This window comes from Pagrus major, chromosome 9 (assembly GCF_040436345.1).
Source record: "Pagrus major chromosome 9, Pma_NU_1.0".
Lineage (NCBI taxonomy): Eukaryota > Metazoa > Chordata > Actinopteri > Spariformes > Sparidae > Pagrus > Pagrus major.
Window position 1 is genome coordinate 28,762,554 of NC_133223.1, and position 25,341 is coordinate 28,787,894.

The 25,341-nt window shown below is 40.9% G+C and overlaps 1 protein-coding gene across 1 annotated transcript in view; it reads left to right on the plus strand.

Annotated features, from left to right (window-relative positions):
* The window catches only part of col18a1a (collagen type XVIII alpha 1 chain a), an 88,394-nt gene that overhangs the window by 37,627 nt on the left and 25,426 nt on the right, over positions 1 to 25,341 (plus strand). The window contains exons 3-4 of the mRNA XM_073474124.1: positions 20,928 to 21,469; positions 23,772 to 23,855. Of these exons, the coding sequence (XP_073330225.1) occupies positions 20,928 to 21,469; positions 23,772 to 23,855 (626 nt within the window). The remainder of the gene's footprint in view (positions 1 to 20,927; positions 21,470 to 23,771; positions 23,856 to 25,341) is intronic.

Genomic DNA, 25,341 nt, shown 5'->3' on the forward strand with positions numbered 1-25,341 from the left:
GCTGGTCTTAGGTTTCACACTTTTGTCTGTGCATTGTGAGGACTCGCACCGGGGAGGCCTGGAATTTCAGTCCATCCATCAAACATAGTTTGAAACATCTCAGGATTTCACAGGTCACAGACATTACAGAAATGTGTCAGGAATACCACTTAATGAGTAGAGATGTGAGTTCATAGCAACACCAAACCAGTCAAAAATGACTTAAAAATAACATAATAAATGTATGAATCCGTAGTTTTATAGTGTGATTCCACATGAATTATTTCCAGAATGGTGATGAAATGGATTTAAAATGATTCAACCTACTTGTAATAAAGGTCTTTGTATTGTATTAATAACATTTATAAGACAGTTTAACATTTATTGTTAGATTAAAGACATTTAAAGGCACTTTAAAGTTTATAGATTGCTCAAAAGTGTTAAGAAAAACCTAATGAGTACTAGTTGTGTTATTTTTGTTGGTTTAATAAGACTAAGACATACTTTATTATGCATTTCTTAGCAGTTAAAATGCCTTTTTAGGATTAATAGTTCATTTATTATGCTCTTATAAACTGATAACAAGACATGCAGCAGGGGCTCCATTAACTATAATCTAACATTTATTACAGGGGCCTTAATATAAACTATTACCACCTCTCAGCACCGTCAACAGGGGTGAACACCAGGTCAGGGCCCTTTAACCCTTAACACATCATGCTGGGGGCCTTTGGAGATTAACTTGCCCTCGGCACCAGCAAGACTATCTGCTTCATGTGTGAACACTTGAAACTAGATTTTAATTTGTTCCTTTGTAATGTGTGATAACTGGTCTCCGGTCGCTGATTTATGGGTTCACTACAGCAAAATTATCAAAAACATCTTTTGGTATTAAGCGATGGAGATAGCTTTGGTTTTATCTACTGTTAAGCATTTTGCGGCTGCCCAAACACAATGGAGGTGAATGGAATTCCATTGGTGTTGCCAAAAGCACTGGAAGTCTTATCTTGTTTTTGGATGTATTTTGGGTGAACTGACCCTTTTAGATAACTAGAGATCCCTGCTGAGATTATGGTCCTCTGTCACAGGGCAGAAGTTTGACAGCAGGTGACCAGCATGTGAACTGGGTTACAAGAAAGTTTCCTAAACCCTTATTTAAGACAGTTTGGAGTCTCCAGAAGGAGGAACCACTTCATGTGTAATGCAATAATTAAAGCACATTTTAATACGAGCATTTTTGAACATAGTCATGACACTATTTTGTTGTTTTCTGGCAAAAGAACAACAAAATCCAAAGTTTTAGCCCACTAAGAGACATTTTTTTATTTACAGTACATTTAAAAATGACTGCTTATCCGAACTCTTTGAGTTTGATTCCCAGAGAAAAAGATCTATCATCAGTAAAGTAGATGAGATGCATTCCTGTGTTTAGGCTCCCTTCTGTCGTCGACGCACAGTACAGTGCAAACTTTTCCGCCATGCTTACTGTAATTACCTGTTCCAATTACAAATCTCGAAAACAGGAAATCTTCTAGCCGTGTTGTCATTATGACTCGCAGCTTCTACTCTATACAAGCAGTAATAGACATCAAAGGCATGTTGAAAAGAGAGAAACAGACTTGTGACAAGTTCAAGGTATGTTCATAGTATGATAAGTGCAGATTACCTGTGCTGCAAAAAACTGTCACTCCAAAAGCGCAAATGTTCAACCTTCATTAAGTGCAATTTTGTCTTTACCTTGTCAGGTTTTACCATCAATAAACAGACCATTTCCTTATTCTGAGGTGACGGGGTGTTTGTGTGGCCACCCACGTTTTTTGGAAAGTTTCCCATTTTCAAGAGTGTTTGAAAATTCCCAAACTCTGCATAATCTCTTATCTTTCATAGTCATACAAACACACCTTTCGGCTACTTTGTTGTCATCATTGTCATGGAACAATTAGACTCTGATTGGAGTCTTCTGGTGATACATTTTTTTAAATACAATTTCTTCCTTCTAGTAAGGATTTCGTTGGGTTTTTGCATCTTGTGTAGTTTCAAGAACAGAAAGAGATGAGGTGAAACAGCATATGACAGCTTTTTATCTCTTAAGAAAGTGTTTCTTGGTACTGAAATCCTAATGCAATGAACCAATGAGTCCATAAGAGAGAATAGCTTATGTTTAAGGCTAATCATTACCTTTCACAAGACAGAGTTTATGACCCTGGGGTTTATTAACCAAATCCATGCTATAAACACTGTTTATTTTAGTTTACAGACTGACTAGTGGCTTTCATCACTGAATTTGTCGGACCACAGAAAAGTTGACTTGTGGCTAATTTAATGTTACTTCTGATCTCCTTGTGATGGTGACTGTCTTGCATAGCATTGCCTGAAAAATATATAACAAATGACTTATTTTGCCATAGAAATTTGTCAATCTTCTATGATTCAATGAACACATCATGCCACAGTAATTTACATTTACTATTATCCTGCTACAACCAGCATCCTAGAATTTCATCACTGAACTGAGGATAGAAAACCATTCTTAAATATTATAGTGGAAAATACATTTTCTTTCTTTTTTCCTGAAGGAAGAAATGTTCTTTAAAAATAAAAGTCAGCTAAAGACAATCATATTCCCTTAGCCATATTTGCCCAAAAGGAAGCTGCTTTTCATATGACTACACACAATATTTTTCTTTCATTGAACCTTTCAACAGGGCAAGAAGTGCAAAAATAGCTTGGCCTTGTGAAAAATAAGTGAGCTATACTGTATAATTTTCTTTAACAGGTCACAGCCACTTATTACATTTAACAACTGAAGGCTGTATTGTAGACATTTTCACATTCTTGCAAGATTTTTTTTATATTTTCCACCTTTCTACTTTATTTCTTTGGTGCTCACTCTCCCTCTTTGTTAGACCAAACAAACATAATCTTGCAGACAGGGGTCAGTAGGAACATCAGTGACCCCAGGCAATGACAGAGACTGCCGGATAAAGTTGTCAAGCTCGTGTCAAGACATTTATGCAGCTCAACATAAGCACCTGGAACCTATAGCGGGCTGGCAGCAAGCTGTGCACAAATGAAATAAGTTCCTTTCTATCAGCACGTGAGGTTACATGCACAAAATGCTTCCTTTTATTTTAAACCCCTGGTACTATTAGAGAGACACTTGCACAAACCTCCTGTTCCTTTTTTCACTAAGCTCCTGTTAGCAGATGTCAAGGGTCTCTGTCAACTGATCACACTGGCTGTATGGAAAACCAGTCCGAACAAGAAAGACAGGGACTGGATTACTGTGTAACCACAGAACACTGAAAACAGGGGGTCTTAACTGAATTGAACAATAAATGGCACCATGTAGAGCAGAGACAATGCATGCAGGGACACTAGGTTTAGGGCGCAGCTAAACTAGAGGAAGAAAATAAGGTGAAAAAGTAAGTAAAGGCTTGAATTTTTACACTTTCTTGATGTAAATGTCAAGAAAAAACCTTTCACTTAATCAAGTGGATTTAATTTCTTTAGTTTACTTTTTGTTGTTTCACCATTATCCTCAAAAATAATACAATTAGCACAATTAACATACAGTACTGTTGTTAGATTATCTTAAAACATAGCAAACATCGCAAAAGCAGCTTTACTCAGTTATTGGTTGCATTATTGCAGTGTAATTGGACTAATTTAATGCATAAGGATGAATTCCTTATATTTCAAACGTTCACCCAAAACTATCATGCAGTTATTTTTGTTGAAAACTGAAATCAGCAAATCACATGACCACATCTTTAGCTCTCACTGTAGTATCAATCAGTTTTCAGTTTTTTAAATCTAGATCTGTAGTTTTCTTATTATCATGTTTTAACAAAGAGAACGAGTCAAGGGGAACAAATTGCCCTTCTCTGTAAAACACTGAAGGCATCAGTATTGTACGCTGAAAGGCAAGGCTGCCGTAATTCTAAGGTATCAGTCAGCAGGAGAGATCGCTTTTCACTGCAGTGACAAAAGGAGAAGGAGGAGGAAGGAGGAGTCAGAAGAGGAAATATTGCCAGGGCAGCCAATGCAGAGCCCACCTCCTCCTGCTTTCCCCCTTTACTCTTTTGAATGGGGCACTCCTCCTCACTTTTCCTCTCTGCTTCTGGAGTGTGTGTGAAGACAGAGCTGGAAAGTGTGTGTGAGGAGTGTAGTGGCTGTGTGGACATGTCATAGTTCACTCTGGGAGCCTGATAAAGCAGGTGGACGTGGTCAAGACTGGACATTATATCTAAGATGAGGACCCAGTTTGGAGTTTTACTTTTGTTGGCCCTGTGGGTGGTCCACTCTGATGCTTGGTTCTGGTCCTGGACTGGTACTACAACTTTGGCCCCAACAGTGGACAATGAGGGATCTGGCAGTCCAGCAGGTAGTGGAGAACCACCATCAGAGAATATTGCAAGGGCTGGACTGGAGATAATTGATGAGGGACCTGGCATCCAAAAGGTTGTGCAGGCTTTGCATGAGACCACTCAGGCTCCTCGACTGACCACTACAACACAACCGGAAAATGAACATGCTTCAGAAAAGGGAGCAGCTGGGATTTCATCTCGCAAACATAAACCTGGTAATGCCACATTTTCATTAAAGGGTACGGGTTCTGAAGGTTCTGATCATTTAAGGTTTACAGAAAATGTATCAGGATCTGGATCTGGGCTTGAGTCTGAATTGACTTCAGACACTGGTTCAGGTCTTTGGTTTGGCTCTGGATCTGGATCTGAATCTGGATTTGGAACAGGATCTGAAACTAGCTGGGGAACTGCGGAAAACCAACAAGGAGAAGTCATGCCCACTGATCTTAGGGGGTTAGAAAGTGGAGACAGTGTAGTATCCCAAACAAATGAGCTAAAATTGAAGTTTCATAACAGCACCGTAACCTCTCAAAAAGAAACAGATGACGGTTATTATCTTGGTAGCACAAAAAACCCCAATAACACCAAAGAAAATACACAACTTAACAGTAGCTCTAGTTCAAATGCTAATGCTTTTAATTTGACAAAGTATACTCATGAAAACTCCACCCCAGGAGATTTACTAACCCCAATTGTAGGCAACAACTCTGTAACCAAGGACAACCAAGTGGTGGAAGTTACTCAGTTACCAGCTACTGAATCAACAGCTAAGCAGGAAACTTTACCTAACCAAATGTTATGGACTACACCAGCTTCATTTGCTAGCCAGACACTTTCTACAACCCAAACACCAACTACTACCCCAAAAATGTTATTTACCCCATTTCAAACAGCTAGCAAGAAATCAGACACTACCTCAATACCCACAGCTGCCCAAACTCAACCGCCCAGTCAAGCATCAGCAACAAGCCAGAAAGTGGTGACCACCCAAGTTGGTCACTTTTTAGATGCAACTCAAACATTAGTAAATGAGCATGAGCCTACCCAAGCAACCTTAATTAGCCAGGCAGCTGTAGGTAACTTAGATGTTGGCACATCTTCACTAAAGGATATGGGTTTTGGAGGATCTGATCATTTAAAGTTTACAGAAAATGTGTCAGGATCTGGATCTGGGCTTGAGTCTCAATTAGCATCAGACACTGGGTCGGGTCTTTGGTCTGGCTCTGGATCTGGGTCTGATTCTGAATCTGGATTTGAAAAAGGACCTGAAACTAGCTTGGGATCTGCGGAAAACCAAGAAGGAAAAGTCATGCCCCCTGATCTTAGGGGGTTAGATAGTGGAGAGAGTGTAATTTCTCAAACAAATGAGCTAAAATTTAAGTTTAAAAACAGCACCTGGATCACTCATAACGAAACAGATGAGGGTCATAATCTTGGCAGCACAAAATCAGAGCACAATCTTGATTTTTCAATCAAAACCCCAAACAACACCAGAAAAAATAAAAAACTTAACAGTAGCTCCAGTTGGAATTATTTTAATTTGACAGAGTATGCTGATGAAAGGTCAATCACTGGAGATGTACTGGCCCAAATTGTAGGCAACAACTCTGTAGACACTATCCAGGTAACTAAAGACAGCCGAGTGGAAGTTACTCAGTTACCAGCTGCTGAATCAACAGCTAAGCAGCAAGCTTTACATAATCAAGTGTTATGGACTACACAAGCTTCATTTGCTATTCAGACACTTGCTACAACCCAAACACCAACTAGTACAACAAAAATGTTAATTAGCCAACTACAAACAGCTGGCAAGAAACCAGACACTACCCCAATACCCACAGCGGCCCAATCTCAAGTTCCCAGTCAAGCATCAGTAACGAGCCAGAAAGTGTCGACCACCCAAGTTGGTCACTTTTTAGAGGCTACTCAAACATCAGTAAATGAGCATGAGCCTACCCATGCAACCTTAATTAGCCAGACAGCTGTGGGTAGGTTAGACTTTGGCACATCTTTACTAAAGGGTGGGGATTCTGGACAATCTGATCCTTTAAAGTTTACAGAGAATAAATCGGGACTTGGATCTGGGCTTGAGTCTGAATTTGCCTCAGACAGTGGGTCAGGTCCTTGGTCTGGGTCTGGATCTGGGTCTGAATCTCAATTTGGAACAAAACCTGAAATTAGCTGGGAATCTGAGGAAACCCAACAAGGAGAAATCATGCCCACTCATTTTAGTTTAGTGGAAGCTACTCGGGTACCAGCTGGTGAATCAACAGCTACGCAGGAAACTTTACCTAACCAAATGTTATGGACTACACAAACTTCATTTGCTAGTCAGACACTTTCTACAACCAAAACACCAACTACTACCCCGAAAATGTTATTTACTCCATTTCAAACAGCTAGCGAGAAACCAGATACCACCTCAATACTGACAGCTGCTGAATTTCAACTGCCCAGTCAAGAATCGGCAATAAGCCAGAAAGTAGTGACCAACCAAGTTGTTCACTACTTAGATGCTACTCAACCATCAGTAACTGAGCATGAGCCTACCCAAGCAACCTTAATTAGCCAGACAGCTGTAAGTAACTTAGATGTTGGCACATCTTTACTAAAAGGTAGGGATTCTGGAGAATATGATCCTTTAAGGTTTAAAGGGAATGTGTCAGGACTTGGATCTGAGCTTGAGTCTGAAACGGCACCAGACACTTTGTCAGGTCCTTGGTCTGGGTCTGGATTCAGATCTGAATCTGGATTTGGACCAGAACCTGAAACAAGCTGGGGATCTCAGAAAAACCAACAAGGAAAAGTCATACAGACTGATCTTAGGGGATTAGATAGTGGAGACAGTGTAGTTTCCCCAAAAAATGAGCTAAAATTTAATTTTCGTAACAAAACAGATGAGGACCGTTATCTTGATAGCAAAAAATTAGAGCAAAATCTTGATATTTCTCTCAAAACGCTCAATATCACCAGAGGAAATACAAATGTTTACAGTAACTCTAGTTGGAATTCTAATGACTTTAATTTGACCAAGTATTCTCATGAAAATGTCACCCCAGGAGTTTCAATTACCCCAAATATAGGCAACAACTCTGTAACTAAGGGCAACAGAGTAGAGGAAGTTATTCAGTTACCAACTAGTGAATCAACAGCTAAGCAGGACACCTTACTTAACCAAATATTATGGACTACACAAGTTCCATTTGCTAGCCAGACACTTTCTACAACCCAAACACCAACTACAACCCCAAAAATGTTATTTACCCCTTTTCAAACTAGCCAGAAACCAGAAACCACTTCAATGCCCACAGCTGCCCAATTTCAACTGCCCAGTCAAGCATCAACAATTAGCCAGAAAGTGGTGACCAGCCAAATTGGTCACTTCTTAGGTGTTACTCAAACATCAGTAAGTGAGCATGAGCCTATCCAAGCAACCTTAATTAGCCAGACAGATGTCGTTAGGTTAGATGTTGGCACATCATTAGGAAAGGAAACTGAGTCTGGAGAATCTGATCATATAAGATTTACAGAAAATGTGTCAGGATCTGGATCGGGACTTAAGTCTGAATTGGCCTCAGACAGTGGGTCAGTTCCTTGGTCTGGCTCTGGATCTGGGTCTGAATCTCGATTTGGAAGAGAACCTGAAAATAACTGGGGATCTGAGGAAACCCAACAAGGAGAAATCATGCCCACTAATCTTAGTTTAGTGGAAGCTACTCAATTACCAGCTAGGAAATCAACAGCTAAGCAGGAAACTTTACCTAACCAAATGTTATGGACTACACAAGCTTCATTTGCTAGCCAGACACAACCACCAACCCAAACACCAACCACTACCCCGAAAATGTTATATACCCCACTTCAAACAGCTAGTGAGAAACCAGAAACAACCTCAATGCCTACAGTTGTCATCTCTCAACAGCCCAGTCAAGCATCAGTAACAAGCCAGAAAGTGGTGGCCAGCCAAATAAGTCACATCTTAGATGCTACTCAAACATCAGTCATTGAGCATGAGTCTGCACAAGCAACCTCAATTAGCCAGACAGCTGTAGATAACTTAGATGTTGGCACATCTTTACTTAAAGGTGGGGATTCTGTAGAATATGATCCTTTAAAGTTTACAGGGAATGTGTCAGGACTTGGATCTGGGCTTAAGTCTGAATTGACCACAGACAGTGAGTCAGGTCATTGGTCTGGCTCGGGATCTGGGTCTGAATCTCGATTTGGAACAGAACCTGAAGTTAGCTGGGGATCTGAGGAAAACCAACAAGGAGAAATCATTCCCACTAATCTGAGTTTAATGCAGGCTGCTCAGTTACCAGCTAGGGAATCAACAGCTAAGCAGGAAGCTTTACCTAACCAAATGTTATGGACTACACAAGTTTCATTTGCTAGCCACACACTATCTGCAACCCTAACACCAACTACTACCCCAAAAATGTTATTTACCCCATTTCAAACAGCTAGCGAGAAACCAGACACCACCTCAATACCCACAGCTGCACAATCTCAACTGCCCAGTCAAGCATCAATGTCTAGCGAGAAAGTGGTGACCAGCCAACTTGGTCACTTCTTAGATGGCACTCAAATGTCAGTAAGTGAGCAGGAGCCTACCCAAGCAACATTAATTAGCTGGACAGATGTCGGTAGGTTAGATGTTGGCACATCATTAGGAAAGGGAACTGATTCTGGAGAATCTGATCATTTAAGGTTTAAAGGAAATGTATCAGGATCTGGATCTGGACTTGAGTCTGAATTGGCCTCAGACAGTGGGTCTGTTCCTTGGTCTGGCTCTGGCTCTGGCTCTGGATCTGGGTCTGAATCTGTATTTGGAACGGAACCTGGAAATAGCTGGGGATCTGAGGAAACCCAACAAAGAGAAATCATGCCCACTAATCTTAGTTTAGTGGAAGCTACTCAATTCCCAGCTAGGAAATCAACAGCTAAGCAGGAAACTTTACCTAACCAAATGTTATGGACTACACCAGCTTCATTTGCTAGCCAGACACTATCTACAACCCAAACACCAACTACTACCCCAAAAATGTTATTTACCCCACTTCAAACAGCTAGTGAGAAACCAGAAGCAACCTCAATACCCACAGCTGGCAGCTCTCAACGGCCCAGTCAAGCATCGGTAACAAGCCATAAAGTGGTTGCCAGCCAAATAAGTCACATCTTAGATGCTACTCAAACATCAGTCACTGAGCATGAGTCTGCACAAGCAACCTCAATTAGCCAGACAGCTGTAGGAAGGTTAGATATTGTCACATCTTCACTAAAAATTGCATTAGACACTGGGTCAGGTCCTTGGTCTGGCTCTGGATTCAGGTCTGAATCTGGATTTGGACCAGAACCTGAAACTAGCTGGGGATCTGAGGAAACCCAACAAAGAGAAATCATGCCCACTAATCTTAGTTTAGTGGAAGCTACTCAGTTACCAGTTAGTGAATCAACAGTTAAGCAGGAAGCTTTACCTAACCAAATGTTATGGACTACACCAGCTTCATTTGCTAGCCAGACACTATCTACAACCCAAACACCAACTACTACCCCAAAAATGTTATTTACCCCACTTCAAACAGCTAGTGAGAAACCAGAAGCAACCTCAATACCCACAGCTGGCAACTCTCAACGGCCCAGTCAAGCATCGGTAACAAGCCATAAAGTGGTTGCCAGCCAAATAAGTCACATCTTAGATGCTACTCAAACATCAGTCACTGAGCATGAGTCTGCACAAGCAACCTCAATTAGCCAGACAGCTGTAGGAAGGTTAGATATTGTCACATCTTCACTAAAAATTGCATTAGACACTGGGTCAGGTCCTTGGTCTGGCTCTGGATTCAGGTCTGAATCTGGATTTGGACCAGAACCTGAAACTAGCTGGGGATCTGAGGAAAATCAACAAGGCGAAGTCATGCCCACTGATCATAGGGATTTAGATAATGGAGACAATGTACTATTACAGGGAAATGAGCTGAAACTGAAGTTTGAAAGCAGCACTTTGATCAGTCGTAGTGAAACAGAAGAGGACCATAATCTTGGAAGCAGGAAACTGGGGCAAAATCTTGATTTTTCTTTCAAAACCCCCCCAAAAGACATAGAATTTAGAAAACGTAATGGTAGCTCTGGTTGGAATGCTAAGGACTTTAATTTGACAAAGTATTCACATGAAAACTCCACCACAGGAAATTTACTAACCCCAATTGTAGACAACAACTCTGTAGACACTATCCAGATAACTAAGGACAACCTAGTAGTAGAAGTTACTCAGTTACCAGAGAGGAAATCAACAGCTAAGCAGGAATCTTTACCTAACCAAGTGTTCCAGACTACACAAGCTTCATTTACTATTCAGACAAATTCTACAACCCAAACAACAACTACTACCCCAAAAATGTTTTTTACCACACCTCAAAAAGGTAGTGAGAAACCAGAAACTACCTCAATACCAACAACTGTGGTGACCAGCCAGGTTGGACACTCCATAGGTGCTACTCCAAAATCAGTAACTGAGCATAAGCCTACCCAAGCAACCTCACTTAGCCAGACAGATGTAGGTAGGTTAGATGTTGGCACGTCTTTAATAATGGGAACAGATTCTAGAGAATCTGATCATTTAAGGTTTACAGGGAATGTATCTGGACTTGGATCTGGGCTTGAATCTGAATTGGCATCAGACGCTAGGTCAGGTCTCTGGTCTGGCTCTGGATCTGTATTTGGAAAAGGACCTGAAACTAGCTGGGAATATGAGGAAAGCCAACAAGGAAAAGTCATGCCCACTGATCTTAGTTTAGTGGAAGCTACTCAGTTACCAGTGAGTGAATCAACAGTTAGACAGGATGCTTCACCTAACCAGGTGTTACAGACTACACAAAGTTCATTTGCAAGCCAGACACTTTCTACAACCCAACCACCAACTACTACCCCAAAAATGTTATTTACCCCACTTCAAACAGCTGGCGAGAAACCAGAAACGACCTCAGTACCCACAGCTGCCCAATCTCAAGTTCCCAGCCATGCATCAACAACAACCCAGAAAGTAGTGACCAGTAAAGGTGGTCACGTTTTAGATGCTACTGAAAGTGCACCTACTGAAGCAACCGTAATTAGCCAGACAGATGTAGGTAAGTGGGTGCCAACTGAAAGCCACACAGAAGTCGCTGGATCAGCACTGGTCGTAGAATCCCCTCAATGCTTGTTGGTAGATACTGATCTCCCTTTCTGCTCCTCCATGGTTGGGGAAAGGATTGTTGTCCCCAACTACCTGAACCAGAGCACTTTGGCGGAAGTCCAGGAACTCCTAAATGATTGGGCATGGCTATTGAAGTCACGTTGCCACCATAGTTTGGAGTGGTTTTTCTGCCTTCTCTTGGTACCAAAGTGTGGCTCTATGGTCCCACTGCCGGTGTTGCCTTGCCGGAGTTTCTGCGAAGTCTTGCGGGACAGTTGCTGGACACTTCTGGACGAGGGACGACTCCCTGTGGAGTGCCACATTCTGCCAGACGAGGAGGATGATGGGTATCAGTGCTTGTCAGTTAGTAACCAGAAAGGTAACCACTGGTTCAATTTAATCCTTGTTTGTGGATTGATTTTGAACCAGTTTTCAATATCCCTACTCCCCAGTTTGTCTGGTGTTACCCCCACTACCCAATACCCACCTAAAAAATGGACCCATATCCCTGTCAACACAGTCAAAGGCATTAACAATGCATTGGTTCCCACAGCAAAACAATATCAAAGAAAAATAAGCATGCTTCAGCTTTAGGAAAGTTCTGGCTACAGTCTAACAAGCATGGTGTCAGCACTCCTTACAGTGTTGCATGTATGTGTGTCCCTTATCCTTTGAATTGCATGTGCCTACTACTTGAAGGTCATTATAACACACACACACACACACACACACACACACACACACACACACACACACACACACACACACACATATACACACACACACACACAGTTCAGTGGGTTTGTAGTTCATTACATGAACAGCTGATGTGTATTTCTTCTATATACGTTCTGTTTATCCTATCCTGCCATTCAGTCATTGCATGAACAGACACGTAGACTAAGACTATTGAATGGTGTCAAGCAAATTTCAAGCATGATATGCCACAAAAAATGTGAATGAAAGAACCTTTGCAAAGTTGTAGGTTATGGGATAATCTGAAACATAGCCATACAAAAAAGTATTTTCTCTTTCCAGTACTGTTCAAATCACATAATTATTTATAAGAAATCAAGTACTAATTGAATAGTATTTTCTTTCTGCCAAAGGCAAGGTTGTTTTGATGCTTCTTATAGTAGATCTAGACTGAAATTGCCTTAGCAGTGAAGCATCTTCTTAAACAATTTGTGCATGAAATACTGTACATAATTTGGCATGTAGAATTGCATGTCTCTTTTGACAGTGAGTTGCTTGCAGGCAGCTTGGTGTGCATTTGTCTGTCCACAAATGGACGTACAAGGTTGTCATGCATGGGAAGCAGTCATGTTTGCATCAATGGTTTGCAGTGGGAAGTACTTATGACAGCTGGAAAATTACTGTCCAGAGGTAACAGGTAAAATTTTAAGGTAAAAAAGAAAAGAGTCAAAGAACTTGTTTCCATCTTATCTGGAGTGATGTGCACAATCTAGGTTGTTTTAGTTTATTTAGTTTAGAGTCTTTAGAACTCTTAGATCTCATGTGCTTATAATTACTGTGTCAAAAATGCATTTAGATTCAGTGAATATGACATGTCACATACCAGAGGAGTTAATTTGTTGTTTGAAGTGGCTATTTCAACCAGCAGTGCTAAAGCTTAAAAGTGATATGTGCCTTTGAGTGTCTGCTCCAGAAGTAGCCAGTACAGTATGTGTCCCTGGTGACCTAAATAACCTAAAAAAATGATGGCGAAAATGATTCACATGTTTATTGATACTAGTGGGTGCTGATTCATGTGAGAACATCCTGTATGCTTTGTTCGGTGTCAAACAATCAAACATAATACATTTTATTTTTGTGAGCAAGCCTAAGCCTTTATACTGGGCCGCTGTCCTGCCCTCCACTCTCAGGACATATCACTGGGAATTCTGACTGTGTCTTTTTACAGCGTTGTTATCTTTCTGACAGCTTGCTTCACTGACAGACATGAGTGGACAAGATGTCTTTGGTTCCAGGATTAAGTGATGCATCCGGGATGTGCATTTGTTTGAATTGTTTTAACTTTCTTTATGCTGGTGTGCAAGGCAAGAGTCCAAGAGTTTCTACATTAAGTTAAGGTTATATGTTGTGTGTTGGTGTTCGAGTTTCCATACCTTACTGCAAAGCTTCACACATCAGTTGTTTAATGCATGTGTAAAGTTAGGTGTAAGGAATTTTAACTGCTCCATATTTGTGTTTGGGAAGAGATCGAGATATATGTAATGGCTTCTAGGCTTAACAGTCCTGACATTGCAAATAGACCTCAGGCAAATGAAAAAGTATGCTCTTGTTACCATCTTTACATCCTGAGGATATCTTTTATAGATTCTCCAGAACCTGGTTTATCACCAAGACATGTTGAAGTAGCCTCAGGGTGTCAATGAAGTGCTTTCAGTCAGTCTCAGTCCTCATGGATAGACAGAAAACCACCAGTCAAGACCATCTGGTCTCATTCACATAGCAATCTTAAAAATCTACCAATTGACACTGCCTGTTACACTTATATTTAAGATAAAACCCTGAGGCTGAATTGACTTGATGTAACAAATGACCTTACTATTGAGTTAATGCTGACCCTATGAGCTCTATTTGCCCCCAAATCCTGAAGATGACCAATAAACATCGGAGGCAATTAAATGTTTGCTATGAGCGTTCAAACCTCACGTGCATATTGTTAACAAATTGCCTTGTGTGCCTTTGCCAATGACTGCAGCAGCTAGTTGCCATAATGGTAATTATTTTAAGAGGTTGGTGGGTTTTGGCTCACAGATGAATGAGGTCGAATATAAAACCACATCTAAAAAGATGATGTGTTACAAAGCTCTATAAATTCATGCCCTGGAGTCAAATTTGCTTTATTTCCCAGTATTTTAGCCCAGTAACTTTATCTTGGGCTGTTTTCTACTGCAGCTACCCGGTAAGAACTCCTTTGACCTCCCAAATTCACTGCAAGATCCCCTTCTATGCAGTGTCTGGGAAGTTTCACTATCTGCAGCTCTGTTGGCTCGAAGTGTGGGAGGAGTGCACTCATATTTGGGCCTTAATACCTTCCCACTCCTACATCATTTAACTATGACCTGTCATTCAAGAATGTGTCCTGATATACTTTCCTTTTAGTTGGTATTTGGGATGGACTTAAAGGGGAAAGAAACACAATGAATCAGTTTATGCACTAAGATATGTAGCCTAAATACAGATTAGTGTGGGAAGATTGCAGAGATATCAGTATGTGCATGGAAACTTTGTAAAAAAAAAAAGAGTCAGATGTGATCCTTTTACCACGGGGGGGCTACCCCTGTGGTAAGACAGGATTGTTAGGGCACAATAGCCCTTTTAATGATGTTTTTCCATGGTTACCAGTCTCCTGCTTGAAAGATGAGCAGTCATTCATATCAGGGTTTAGAGGTCAACTGCAATTTATTTTGGTTGGTGCTTAACCGTAAAACTATATCCTGTATGAGAGACTCCATTAGTATCTGTCAGTTTATTTGAAATAAAATGAAATCCTGCCCCTGAGGGTCTCTGTGGTGGTCCAAAAACATGAAAAGGACGTCTTCCTGGTAAGATATACACTGTCGTTTTGTTGGTATCTGAATGTCTGTGTACATGTAGACTGTGTTTTGTGGCTTGTACACCCTTTTGGTGGTCTGACACTGATTTGTAGCACCATGGTTCCACTGAGCCGAGATTGATATTGTATCTCATGACAGGAAGGCCCAGAGCTGGCTCCGGTTCGTCAGCGTGCTGCTTGCCAGGGAATCATTTTGAGTTGGCTCTCAGGGGGGTTCCAATTATGGGCACAGCGTAGTCCGACTTCTTTGCTGCCAGGAAATCATTGCCCCCTCTGGCTTGTGTTGCACTAGCACAAAACGAGAACTGATGAGGCACTGTTGCAAAACACAGAACTGAAGCACAGGGATGTCTCGAGCTGGATGAGAGCCCAGTTGTGACACTGTTAGAGAGTTTTAAGCACTTGAACCCTAAAGGTTAAAATATTTCCTTACATTTTCATGGAACGAGACCTTATTTTGGAAGCTATTTATAGTCTTTCTATAGCTATTGTATCTACATTCCTTAATCCTTAATTCCTTAATCCTCACGCTGGATTTTTATTGCACCTTGCTGCAGTTGTGTGTGACATATCACACCACATTTCCTTAAATATTCAAGAAAAAAAGGGGTTGTATGTTTATGGCTTCACTATTGCATAAAATGAAACATTTTAGATGTTTTGCATCAAGGAAAAAGGGGTTTGTTTACACCCTGCATGTGGCCTCAAACGTTTGTCTCTTACAGGTAGAGAACTTGAACAGTATCATATTACTTCTTCCCCAAAGAGTAAAGTGCACAGCTTGCGGTAGACCATCTTCCTTTTTGTGGTTGGGGAATTACAGCCCAGCCTTCAAGGCGAGCCAACATGAAATCTCCTTCCTGGACTGTGATGTGGTTTTTGGTTTAATATCTGTTTCCGAGCATTCTGCATCACCAGGTTAAAAATGCTAGAAAATTTGCCAAGAGGTTCACAGAATATCCTTTGCAGAAAGATGTTGATGTATATCTTGTTATTTAAAACATCCTGTGTTTTTTTTCATTTGTCAGTTTAGTGACAGTGAGTATTTATCCATGTACGTATATGCCTCTATAGATGTGATGTTGTTTTATTTCATGCAGTATGGAAGTTAGGTAAAGTAATGATGGTACCATATCTCCTTGCATGAGATAAACATAACTAGAATGGCACTAAGTAGAGTGCATACCTCTGCCAAGATCCAACAGTCCCCTTAAATTTGATTTAAGCCTAATCTAGTATCGAATAAAACAAATAATAAAAGATGCTAGATTTGGATTTTTATTTTAATCTTCATCAGTGTACTCACTCAGTCATTCATACCTTTATTTCCTGAGAAATTAGCAAAAATGTTGGCAAAAAACACCCTATCTCGCACTAAAGAAAGTGAGAAACAATCTCCTGGATCTGTACCAAAAGTTAATTAGGTCAATTCTGGGCCGAGAGCCATCCTCCATCCAGAGTGTGGAAATCTGCTCAGTAGTTTTTGTGTAAACCTGCTGACAAACCAACCAACCAACCAACAATCGGACACCAGCAAAAACATAACCTCCTTGGCCGAGGTAATTAAAGCATTGCTGTGTGTTTGGTTCACTTGGATGTATCGGAATTCACAATTTCTTTCGCAACAAAATGGGAATTTAAAGGGAAAATCGCTCTTGTAATATCAACAAATCTTAAGCAGTATTTTCTTTTGCCGGATAAAATTGATTTCAACAGTACTTGACACAGATTTAATAATATAAGCATAACAAATGACTTTCTTGAACCCTGTAACGAGGCAGACAGACATGAAACTACAAGATCAAACAAAGATCAGATAAGCATGAACAAACACAAGTACCATATCATGACCAAATTGTATTAACTACACATTTAAATCAGTCAGCTAACAGGGACTCCAGACATAGTTTATACTAAGATAATAATGCAGAGACGACCTCTTGACACTCTGAACACACGTCAAACCACTGACCAGCTTTTTTGCAGGGTGACGGGAGAGATCATTGCCCTTGTCGGCAGGCCTCGAGGGATGTTTTAAATGGTGATGGAGCGTAGTGAGCGAAACCACAAAGTTGTCTGGGACTGTCCAGATGTTCACATGTTTTCCCATGGATTACACAGGATCCTGTACCTCCCAAAGCTGCATACACAGTTTCACACTGTATATACAGCTTTATCAACAGGGTATCACAAACTGTGGTACCCCGTCCTCCTGGAATGTTGCGTTCCTGGTCAGTTAGAGGCCGTCTTGACAAGGGAAACTAGCGCCATAAACCCAGCACCGCTCCATTCATCAACAGTCCTTTTCTGTGCTTGAGTGGCCTTGAAGCTGTCACTGGTTAACAAAAGCTATTTGGGAAACCTGACTTGAGATTGCACTTAAAATGCTAATGGTGAACCGTTTGAATACCCAACAATTTTTGATGTCTGCTTTGGGACCTCTGTTGGAACTAAGGCAGGCCAAACCTTTTCATGTGCTTTAGATCCGGCTAATGAAACCGTCTTCATTTACACTTCCAAGCTTTCTGACATCTTGCACAATTACATCAGGATACTTTATTCAGAATTGTTGTTTGTTAGTGTTTGATTATCGTCTGGTTCACACGGATGTTTCTCCATTTTGGTGAATTCTGAACACAGTCCAAAAGAGTGCGCATCTGGTCTGCGTGAGTGATGACTAACAGGTGAGATGTTTCACTAATAAGCGGTTTGGGAAGCTCGGAAGATGAGCGCATGTGTGAGGATGTCTGCTGCTCATTTCAGCGTTTCATTCATAAGAAAATCAGACGTTTGCATAGACAGTCGGGCTCTGTTTGAGCGATGCGCCTCACATTCCAACTTGCGACTGGCCTTGAAGTTTTATCTGCACACTGATCAAATATTTATTTATGACCATCCACTACTCACGCTTAACAAATTGCATGTTTCTTGCACGTTATTGAAGAAAGTGAATTGCAGCCAGTAGACATTTTTCCGTACAGATGTTGTCATCCAGAGCAAAATAATTCTCATTACTTTTTTAAAAATAGTGTTGCTGCTCTAAAGATAGCTCACATGTCAGCTTCAGGAGTTGTAGGAATTAAAATGGTGCTTTCACACATGATGGATTTCAACACTGAATTACTGCAGTTTTTTTCTCCAAGTTTTGCCTGTTTCAACCCTACTCTGGGAGTGATTGTGCTCACACAAGGAGCCAGGTTCAGACATGTGAGCACAGGCCCACTGAAGAGACCCTTGAGGTTTCTCATTCTGACTTTATCAGGGCAAAACATCTGGTTGGGCTGGTGCAAATGACAGTTTGTTGTTGCTGCCATCCATGCAGCCATCAACCTACGGTGCTCTAAACCTGGGACTTTGTGTCTGTCTGTGTCTGTCGTCCCATGGTTCACATATTGTAATTTGAAGGTAGAGAAGGAGATTCTGGAGAAAGATAGTTGATTGTTGAGTCTCATTTCCAGGTTGTGCATTACCAGCACTTTTGGTTGGTCTTCGACCTGAAATTCTGACCTAAAACGTCGGTATTTGACGACGTTGGAATGAGACTCGACAATCAACTATCTGTCTCCAGAGTCGCCCTTTCTTACCTTTCAGTAGAACATGTCTGTTAAATTAAATGCTGAGGTCTTTTTTATAGGTTTTATCAAGTGACATCTAGGTAGGGCTGCATTGAAACATGCGCATCACAATATCCCAGAGCAACAGTCCAAAACCCAAAGACTCTTCATTTACTATCATAAATGACAAACAAGCAGCAAATTCTTGCATTGAAGTAGCTTAAATTGTTTAATTATCAAAGTAGTTGGAAACATTAGCACATATTTTATAGACAAATATCCAGCAATCAGTCATCTTTTAACGTGGCTTTCAGCCTGCAAATGCACGTTATGTTGGATGTATATCATTTGTACAGTCAACTAATATAGGACAACTTTTATTTTTCCATTTGTATCACTCATCTTAATGTGCTTCTCTGATTTGGTTGGTATTTCTTGCTTATCTTTATGCAATCAATGCGTCATTTATATCTCCTGGTGACATGTATACGATCAAAACAAGTACAATCCGTTCAGTGATGGATCTCCAGATATATCTGCCTGATTGCTGCAGAGGGGGGACTCCATAATTAATACTGGAATGTATTTTTATTGCTGTCCTGTCACGGCTTGACTGGGCTCTCTGTTAGCTCAGACTCAAATGAAAGCATCTTCAGTTCTCCAACAGCATCCCGAATATTCAGACGTGTGTTTATGGTTATACAGCAGAGAGCAGGACCCAGAGTTCAGCTAAACACCTCGTGTGTTTAAGCTCTCAACAAAGCCGACTGCAGACCCCACTGATCTCCAGCACTCAGGCCGGTGGGGAGGCTTTGAACCGAGCAATAGAGCTCGCACATTAGTCACCAGGTGGTAAAGCAAAGCGTTTCTTCAAAGCACCAGAAAGTGTTCTCCCAAAACAGTGAATTTAACGTTTGTAAAGAGACATCATTTTTTAGTCTCAGGTTTGTGTCTCATCAAAAAACTCTCCACCGTGTGAATGATGGCTCTTTGTGTTCCTTGTGTTTCCTAAACGCTGCAATTATTATGCACTGACCTCACCAGAGTCACCCAGGGCGATGGAAGAGTGAGCAAAGATATGCAGGAGGCCCAGCTGTTGGTCCAACCGAGCCCCGGAGCAGTGACATTTAGCAGATGTCACACAAGTCGGAAGAGTTTTTGTCTTTCTTTTTTTTTAATGTTTTCAGGAATGCGACGCATAGTCATCTGTCTTTATACTAAAGCTGCAATGATTAGTTGATTGAAAGAATAAAAATTGCACACTATGTATTTGGATTTTTCAAGCAAAAATGTCAACTAACTGTAAAGATTTGTTTCTTTTCTTTGTCATTTGTGAAAGTAAATTAAGAGTCTTTGGGTTTAGGAAGAAGCAATTTGAAGACGTCACTTTGGGCTCCGGGAAACTTTAATTAACAGTTTTTCAGATTTTCATTTTAAACATTTTATAGAATAAATAATTAATCATGACAATAATCAGGAGATTATTGGATAATGAATGGCATTATCAGAGTTTTAAAAAAAAAATCCTCTAGGTCTGTTGATGTTTTCTGCCAGATTTAACACGTTTATAACACATCTAGTGGTTATAAATCTGCATATTTTTGTCTTTTCTGAAACACCCTGAAATAATATGGTTTTAAATCTTTCCAGGTAAATACAACACATCAGAAATGTAAAGCTTTTTTTTCTTGACACATTGAGGGTGAAGCTGTTTCTGACTCAGATACTGTAACAGCTAAATCAGTCAGCTCTTGTATTGTGTCTTCTGGACTGTGCCTTTACATCTCCCTTCAGTTTAAGAAGTTCAGCCGGTCTTGTCTTTGGATTACAGGTCGTGCAATGTCTGCTAAAGCAATCTGCTTTTCTTAGTCTCGTACGGCCTGTCCTTTGCCTTTTTTGTGAATGTTGATATTTCCTATATTTTGGTCTGGGATTTATAAATGGGTTTGTTTGTTCATGCTCCCCTGAGCACGGCTGCTTTGCCAATGCTTCTCAACAAAGGTCACAGTTTGGTTGGAGGCAGTTGTAGTAACTTTGCATTTGCGTTTTTGCAGTTATTCTTTTTGATTTGTTCAAGCACATCAAAGATCTTTTCAAGTAACAGCAGTTGTTCCTGCTCCCATCAGGCACATTCACTTTGAGTCAACCCCCAACAGCCTAATAGATCCTGGTCTAACATTACACCCTGCCATGCAGCCCTCCCTTCTAACCTCCAGTATATATCATGTGTACTGTGGCCTAATATCTGTTTTCTCCTCCTGTAGAAAACAGTGGGGTCTCCCTGCTGCAGCTGATCGGGGACCCTCCTCCAAGTGAGATCAAGCGGGTCTACGGATTCGACAACAGCCCCAGTTATGTCTTCGGCCCCGATGCCAACACAGGCCAGCTGGCCCGCGCCCACCTGCCGAGCCCCTTCTACAGAGACTTTGCCCTCATCTTCAACCTGAAACCCACCTCTGACAGGGGCGGCATCATCTTCTCCGTCACAGATGCCTCACAGCAGATCATGTATGTGGGTGTTAAACTGTCAGCCGTGCAGGGCGGCAACCAGAATGTCATCCTGTACTACACGGAGCCCGACTCGCAGCAGTCCTACGAGGCTGCCAGGTTCCTTGTACCCTCCATGAGGGATACCTGGACTCGTTTTGCCATCGCCGTGAGGGACGAGAAGGTGATGTTCTACCTCAACTGTGACACGGACCCTCAGGTGACGCGCATCGAGAGGTCCCCGGACGAGATGGAGCTGGAGGCCGGAGCGGGGGTCTTTGTCGGGCAAGCTGGAGGAGCTGACCCTGACAAGTTTCTGGTGGGTACACAGGCTTTGTCTGTTGTGAACAAAACAATATTCAGACCCATGAGAGCAGGAAATTCAAGTCTTTAGGTGTTTATGAAATAGAAGAAATATTTTCAAGAGGCTTCTGCACTGAATCAATCAGACTAATTCTTGTATTCTTGTATTATCACATTCCCAAACTGCTTCTCTCTAGAGACAACATGACCTGTGATGAGGCAGGACTCCTGCTGGAAAACTACAGTATCATGTGTTGACTTTGCACTCAGTCACATGAATCATCTTGGCTGAATACCCCTCATATGATTTGATTGCTCAAATTGGTCCTACTCTAAACCATAACATAAATGTCTACATCACCTCAGCATCTTCCTCAGGGTAGTCTGCAAATAATTGGAAGGCCTCACAGTTGGTAATTAACTCCAGTCATGTGACTGCTGTAAATCTCAGCCGTTGACCGCAACAACTGTTGACCTTAGCTGTTAGAGGGTTATGGTAGTTTGCCCATGGCTACCTGCAAGTAGAAAACATGCAACTGTGGGCCGTACTATCAGTGATAAATGTTCATCCTGCAGCTAATGATTCAAAAAGATAAACCGTGGCCTGTAGGTACAGTAGTTTTTTTTTTCACTTACGCACAAATCCAAATAAAACAAATTAAGAAAAAGTGTTGAGGGATGTATTATTATTCATGACAGTTGTCCAAGAAAATGGGAAGAAAGCCTCTGTATCTTTTTTTATTTACTTTTTATTTACTTTGGTTTTCTTTGTGTCTGGCTTTTGGTTTTTGTTTGCACTGATGTGGAAGATGGCTTTAATTCATGCTAATCTTCTTTATTTCTCTAGATATTTAGACTTTCACTGTCTTAGATGGAAGCTGTTCAACCGTATTTAGCAGATGGCGGTCTTTTAGCAGCATTAAGTGGCCTTATTTTCATGACCTTGTTGTCTTTCTTCTTTTGAGTTAAAGTTTAACATGATGGTGATGTTTTTCTTTGTAGTTCAGTGTTGCCGAGCACAGCATGAAGGCTCGCTGTATATATATTGACATAAATAACCTCCCTGTTCTGTTAATAAGACCGAGTTGAGGCTATAAACACAGAAGCACTTTTAACTTTACAGGCAAGGCAGGAAAACTGGGATATTCCCTTTTTTAATAACAATAATCAGAGATAAGAAATCTTTACACCACTTAATTTGTCCTAATTCAAAATGAGTTGTTTCCATCTGGTTCCAAGCACTTGAAATAAAGTTTGCTCAGCTGAAACATCATCTCTGGCTTCCTCTCTCAGCTTTAATCTTTTTTATTGCCATGTTTGAAGACAGACTTTTATTTTGTTGTAAACCACAAGTTTTTCTTGTTTTATTACACAAACCCATCTATGGTATTTCCTTGTGGTCGGACACTTAGTCAGACCGATGTTTTACAAGCTGCTTATTTGGGGGAAAAAAAGGAACTTAACCCTGTTTCTTGTTACAGGACTTGTTAGTCGTGCTGTTTGTTGACCCTAGCGTGACCCTAAGCTGGAGAGGTCTTGTGAATTTAATTTCTATAATCACATTCAGACTTTTGGAGGATCTTTGGCGTCTAAATATTTACATTATGTATTTATAAAATGGACGTTCCAGTTTGAAATAGGATTTGTTTAGTAGATGTCCCAATTTCTTATTATCCATCACGAGTAAAAAAACATGCTGCAGTGACAGTTTGGTCCTTCTGCTCTGGATTGAAGATTCATTGTGAAGATCTGAAGCAGTTTGTTAGAAAAGACCGTGACACGTCGACTAAACATTGTACAAGTTACAAAAAAACTATTAAAAGCCTGTGTAGATACAGAGTTTAAAGGTCAAAGAGCCTCTTGTCATTTATCTTCAAAGCTCTCTTAAAAAACCCATTTGACTTTTTTTTGTTCTCAGGACATAAATGTGTCCTGAAGAGTCGACTTCAAATAACTCAGCCAGCAGCAGAGAAACCACCTCTTCATGCAGAGCTAATGGCCCTTTGATAGGCAAGGCAGATAGCATTCATGCTATCTGTGTGAGCATCCTGTATGGGAGCATGTATCAGATGAAGTGTGTGTGTGTGTGGGGCAGAGATAGTGGCACTTCACAGGCTCAGGCTAAAACTGGAGACTTCAATAGCTCCTCTGATTTTGTGGAAAAAAGGGGAATTCCCTGAAAAATATCAGCAGAGATAAGCCTCCATATCTGTACGTTGAAAGTGAGACATCTTATGTGAGCGAGAGAACAAGTGCTGTTCTGACATTATTGTATTGTATCATCAAACATTAACGCGTCTCGTCCTTGTGTGTAACAGGGGGAGATCGGTGAGCTGAGGGTGGTGGGAGACCCTCGTGCTGCCGAGAGGCACTGCGAAGACGATGAAGACGACTCCGATATGGTGAGTGACGAGTAATCTCATTTTCGAGGCGACATGCGATTGAAATGTTGCAGACAACAGAAACACTGTTTGTCAGAAAAGATAAAATTATGTCTGGTGATGAGACACGTTTTAATCTAATTGACTGTTGGCAGCAGCCTTCCACCCCCGAGCAGCGAATGTCCAATCACGTAATAAGTGGTAACCAAGTGTTTCCACGTTTCACATTATTTTAACGATAGAAGCATCCGTTTCACAACTAGGACTCCCACTGTTGTACTGTTTCCCCACTGTAGGGAAGCCGACTCTGGATGCTATTATAGTTGAGGCTAATGTTAGCGGTGCAGATGACAATATGACTATTATTATAGTAGGACTAACTATCACTGCGCTACAGTACAAGAAAAATGCTGTTTCTTTATTCCCATGTCAGCCATCGTGTGCACAGTTAAACAGCTTTTTACTAGAGATGTTGTAGGTTAACTTTGGTGTAGTGAGTTGCCGACATGTTTTGTAGAATAATGTGCAATATTCATAATATACGAAGAAGTAGCAAAATTTCACTGCTGTTTATAAAATACGATTTGGTTATTGAAGAATGTGATTAACAGTTTTAAAACGGCTCTTAAAACAAAAGTGTTTAAGATTAAACTGTGATCAATTCTGACTGTTTTATGAGCGTTTTCTTGGTTTTACACAAGGTTGATTGGTCTCAGTTTAAACTTCCATTACTCATCAGGCACATCCCTCCTTTCAATAAGATTACCGTTTCAAATCGAGTCGGCAGGAAACACGGTTTTACACCAACTCACGGAGAATATTAGCTTAATTAACTAACTAGTTACGGCTGACAACATCTGCAGTGACAGTTCATTTCAGCCAGCAGAAAATGGGCAGTTGCTGGCTGGAAATGAGAATCCTGTTTCAGTTCAACCTCTGTCTGAAATCTGGAGCTTTGTTTCAAACATCACAAAGAATTTTGACTGTAGATCTGCCTCGTTTATCATTGTAATAGTTCAATTAGGGAAGAGAAAAATCCTGAAGTAACACACTTAATGACATTTTACTATAAGTTTGTGATTTATTCCGGCATCACTTCTCACCAGCAGTAACTCTGTCACAGATAAGAGTCTGACAGCAGCCTGTTCACCGCTGACCCTGACCACCCACACAAACACAGGTGCATCGCTGCAGCCCACCAGCAGCCTTTTACTGTTATTTAGTAAAACATTGCCTCAGCAGCTGTTCTGCTCGCTGAGACCACCAAACCCTCGTACCGACTGACAGAACGAGCTTCAACATTTTACCCCTTGTTGCCATCGAATCTTTTAGATGTTGTTTGGATTAGATGGGAAAATCACATTCCAGGTGGAAAATGACGGGTTTCTGATTTCAGGATGTGTCTTTTATCTGACATGATCACCTCACACACAGCTGCTCTCCAAGCTTTCAAGTGTGAGACCTGTTTACTGTGTTGTACATCGTCTAATACAACACATATAACAGC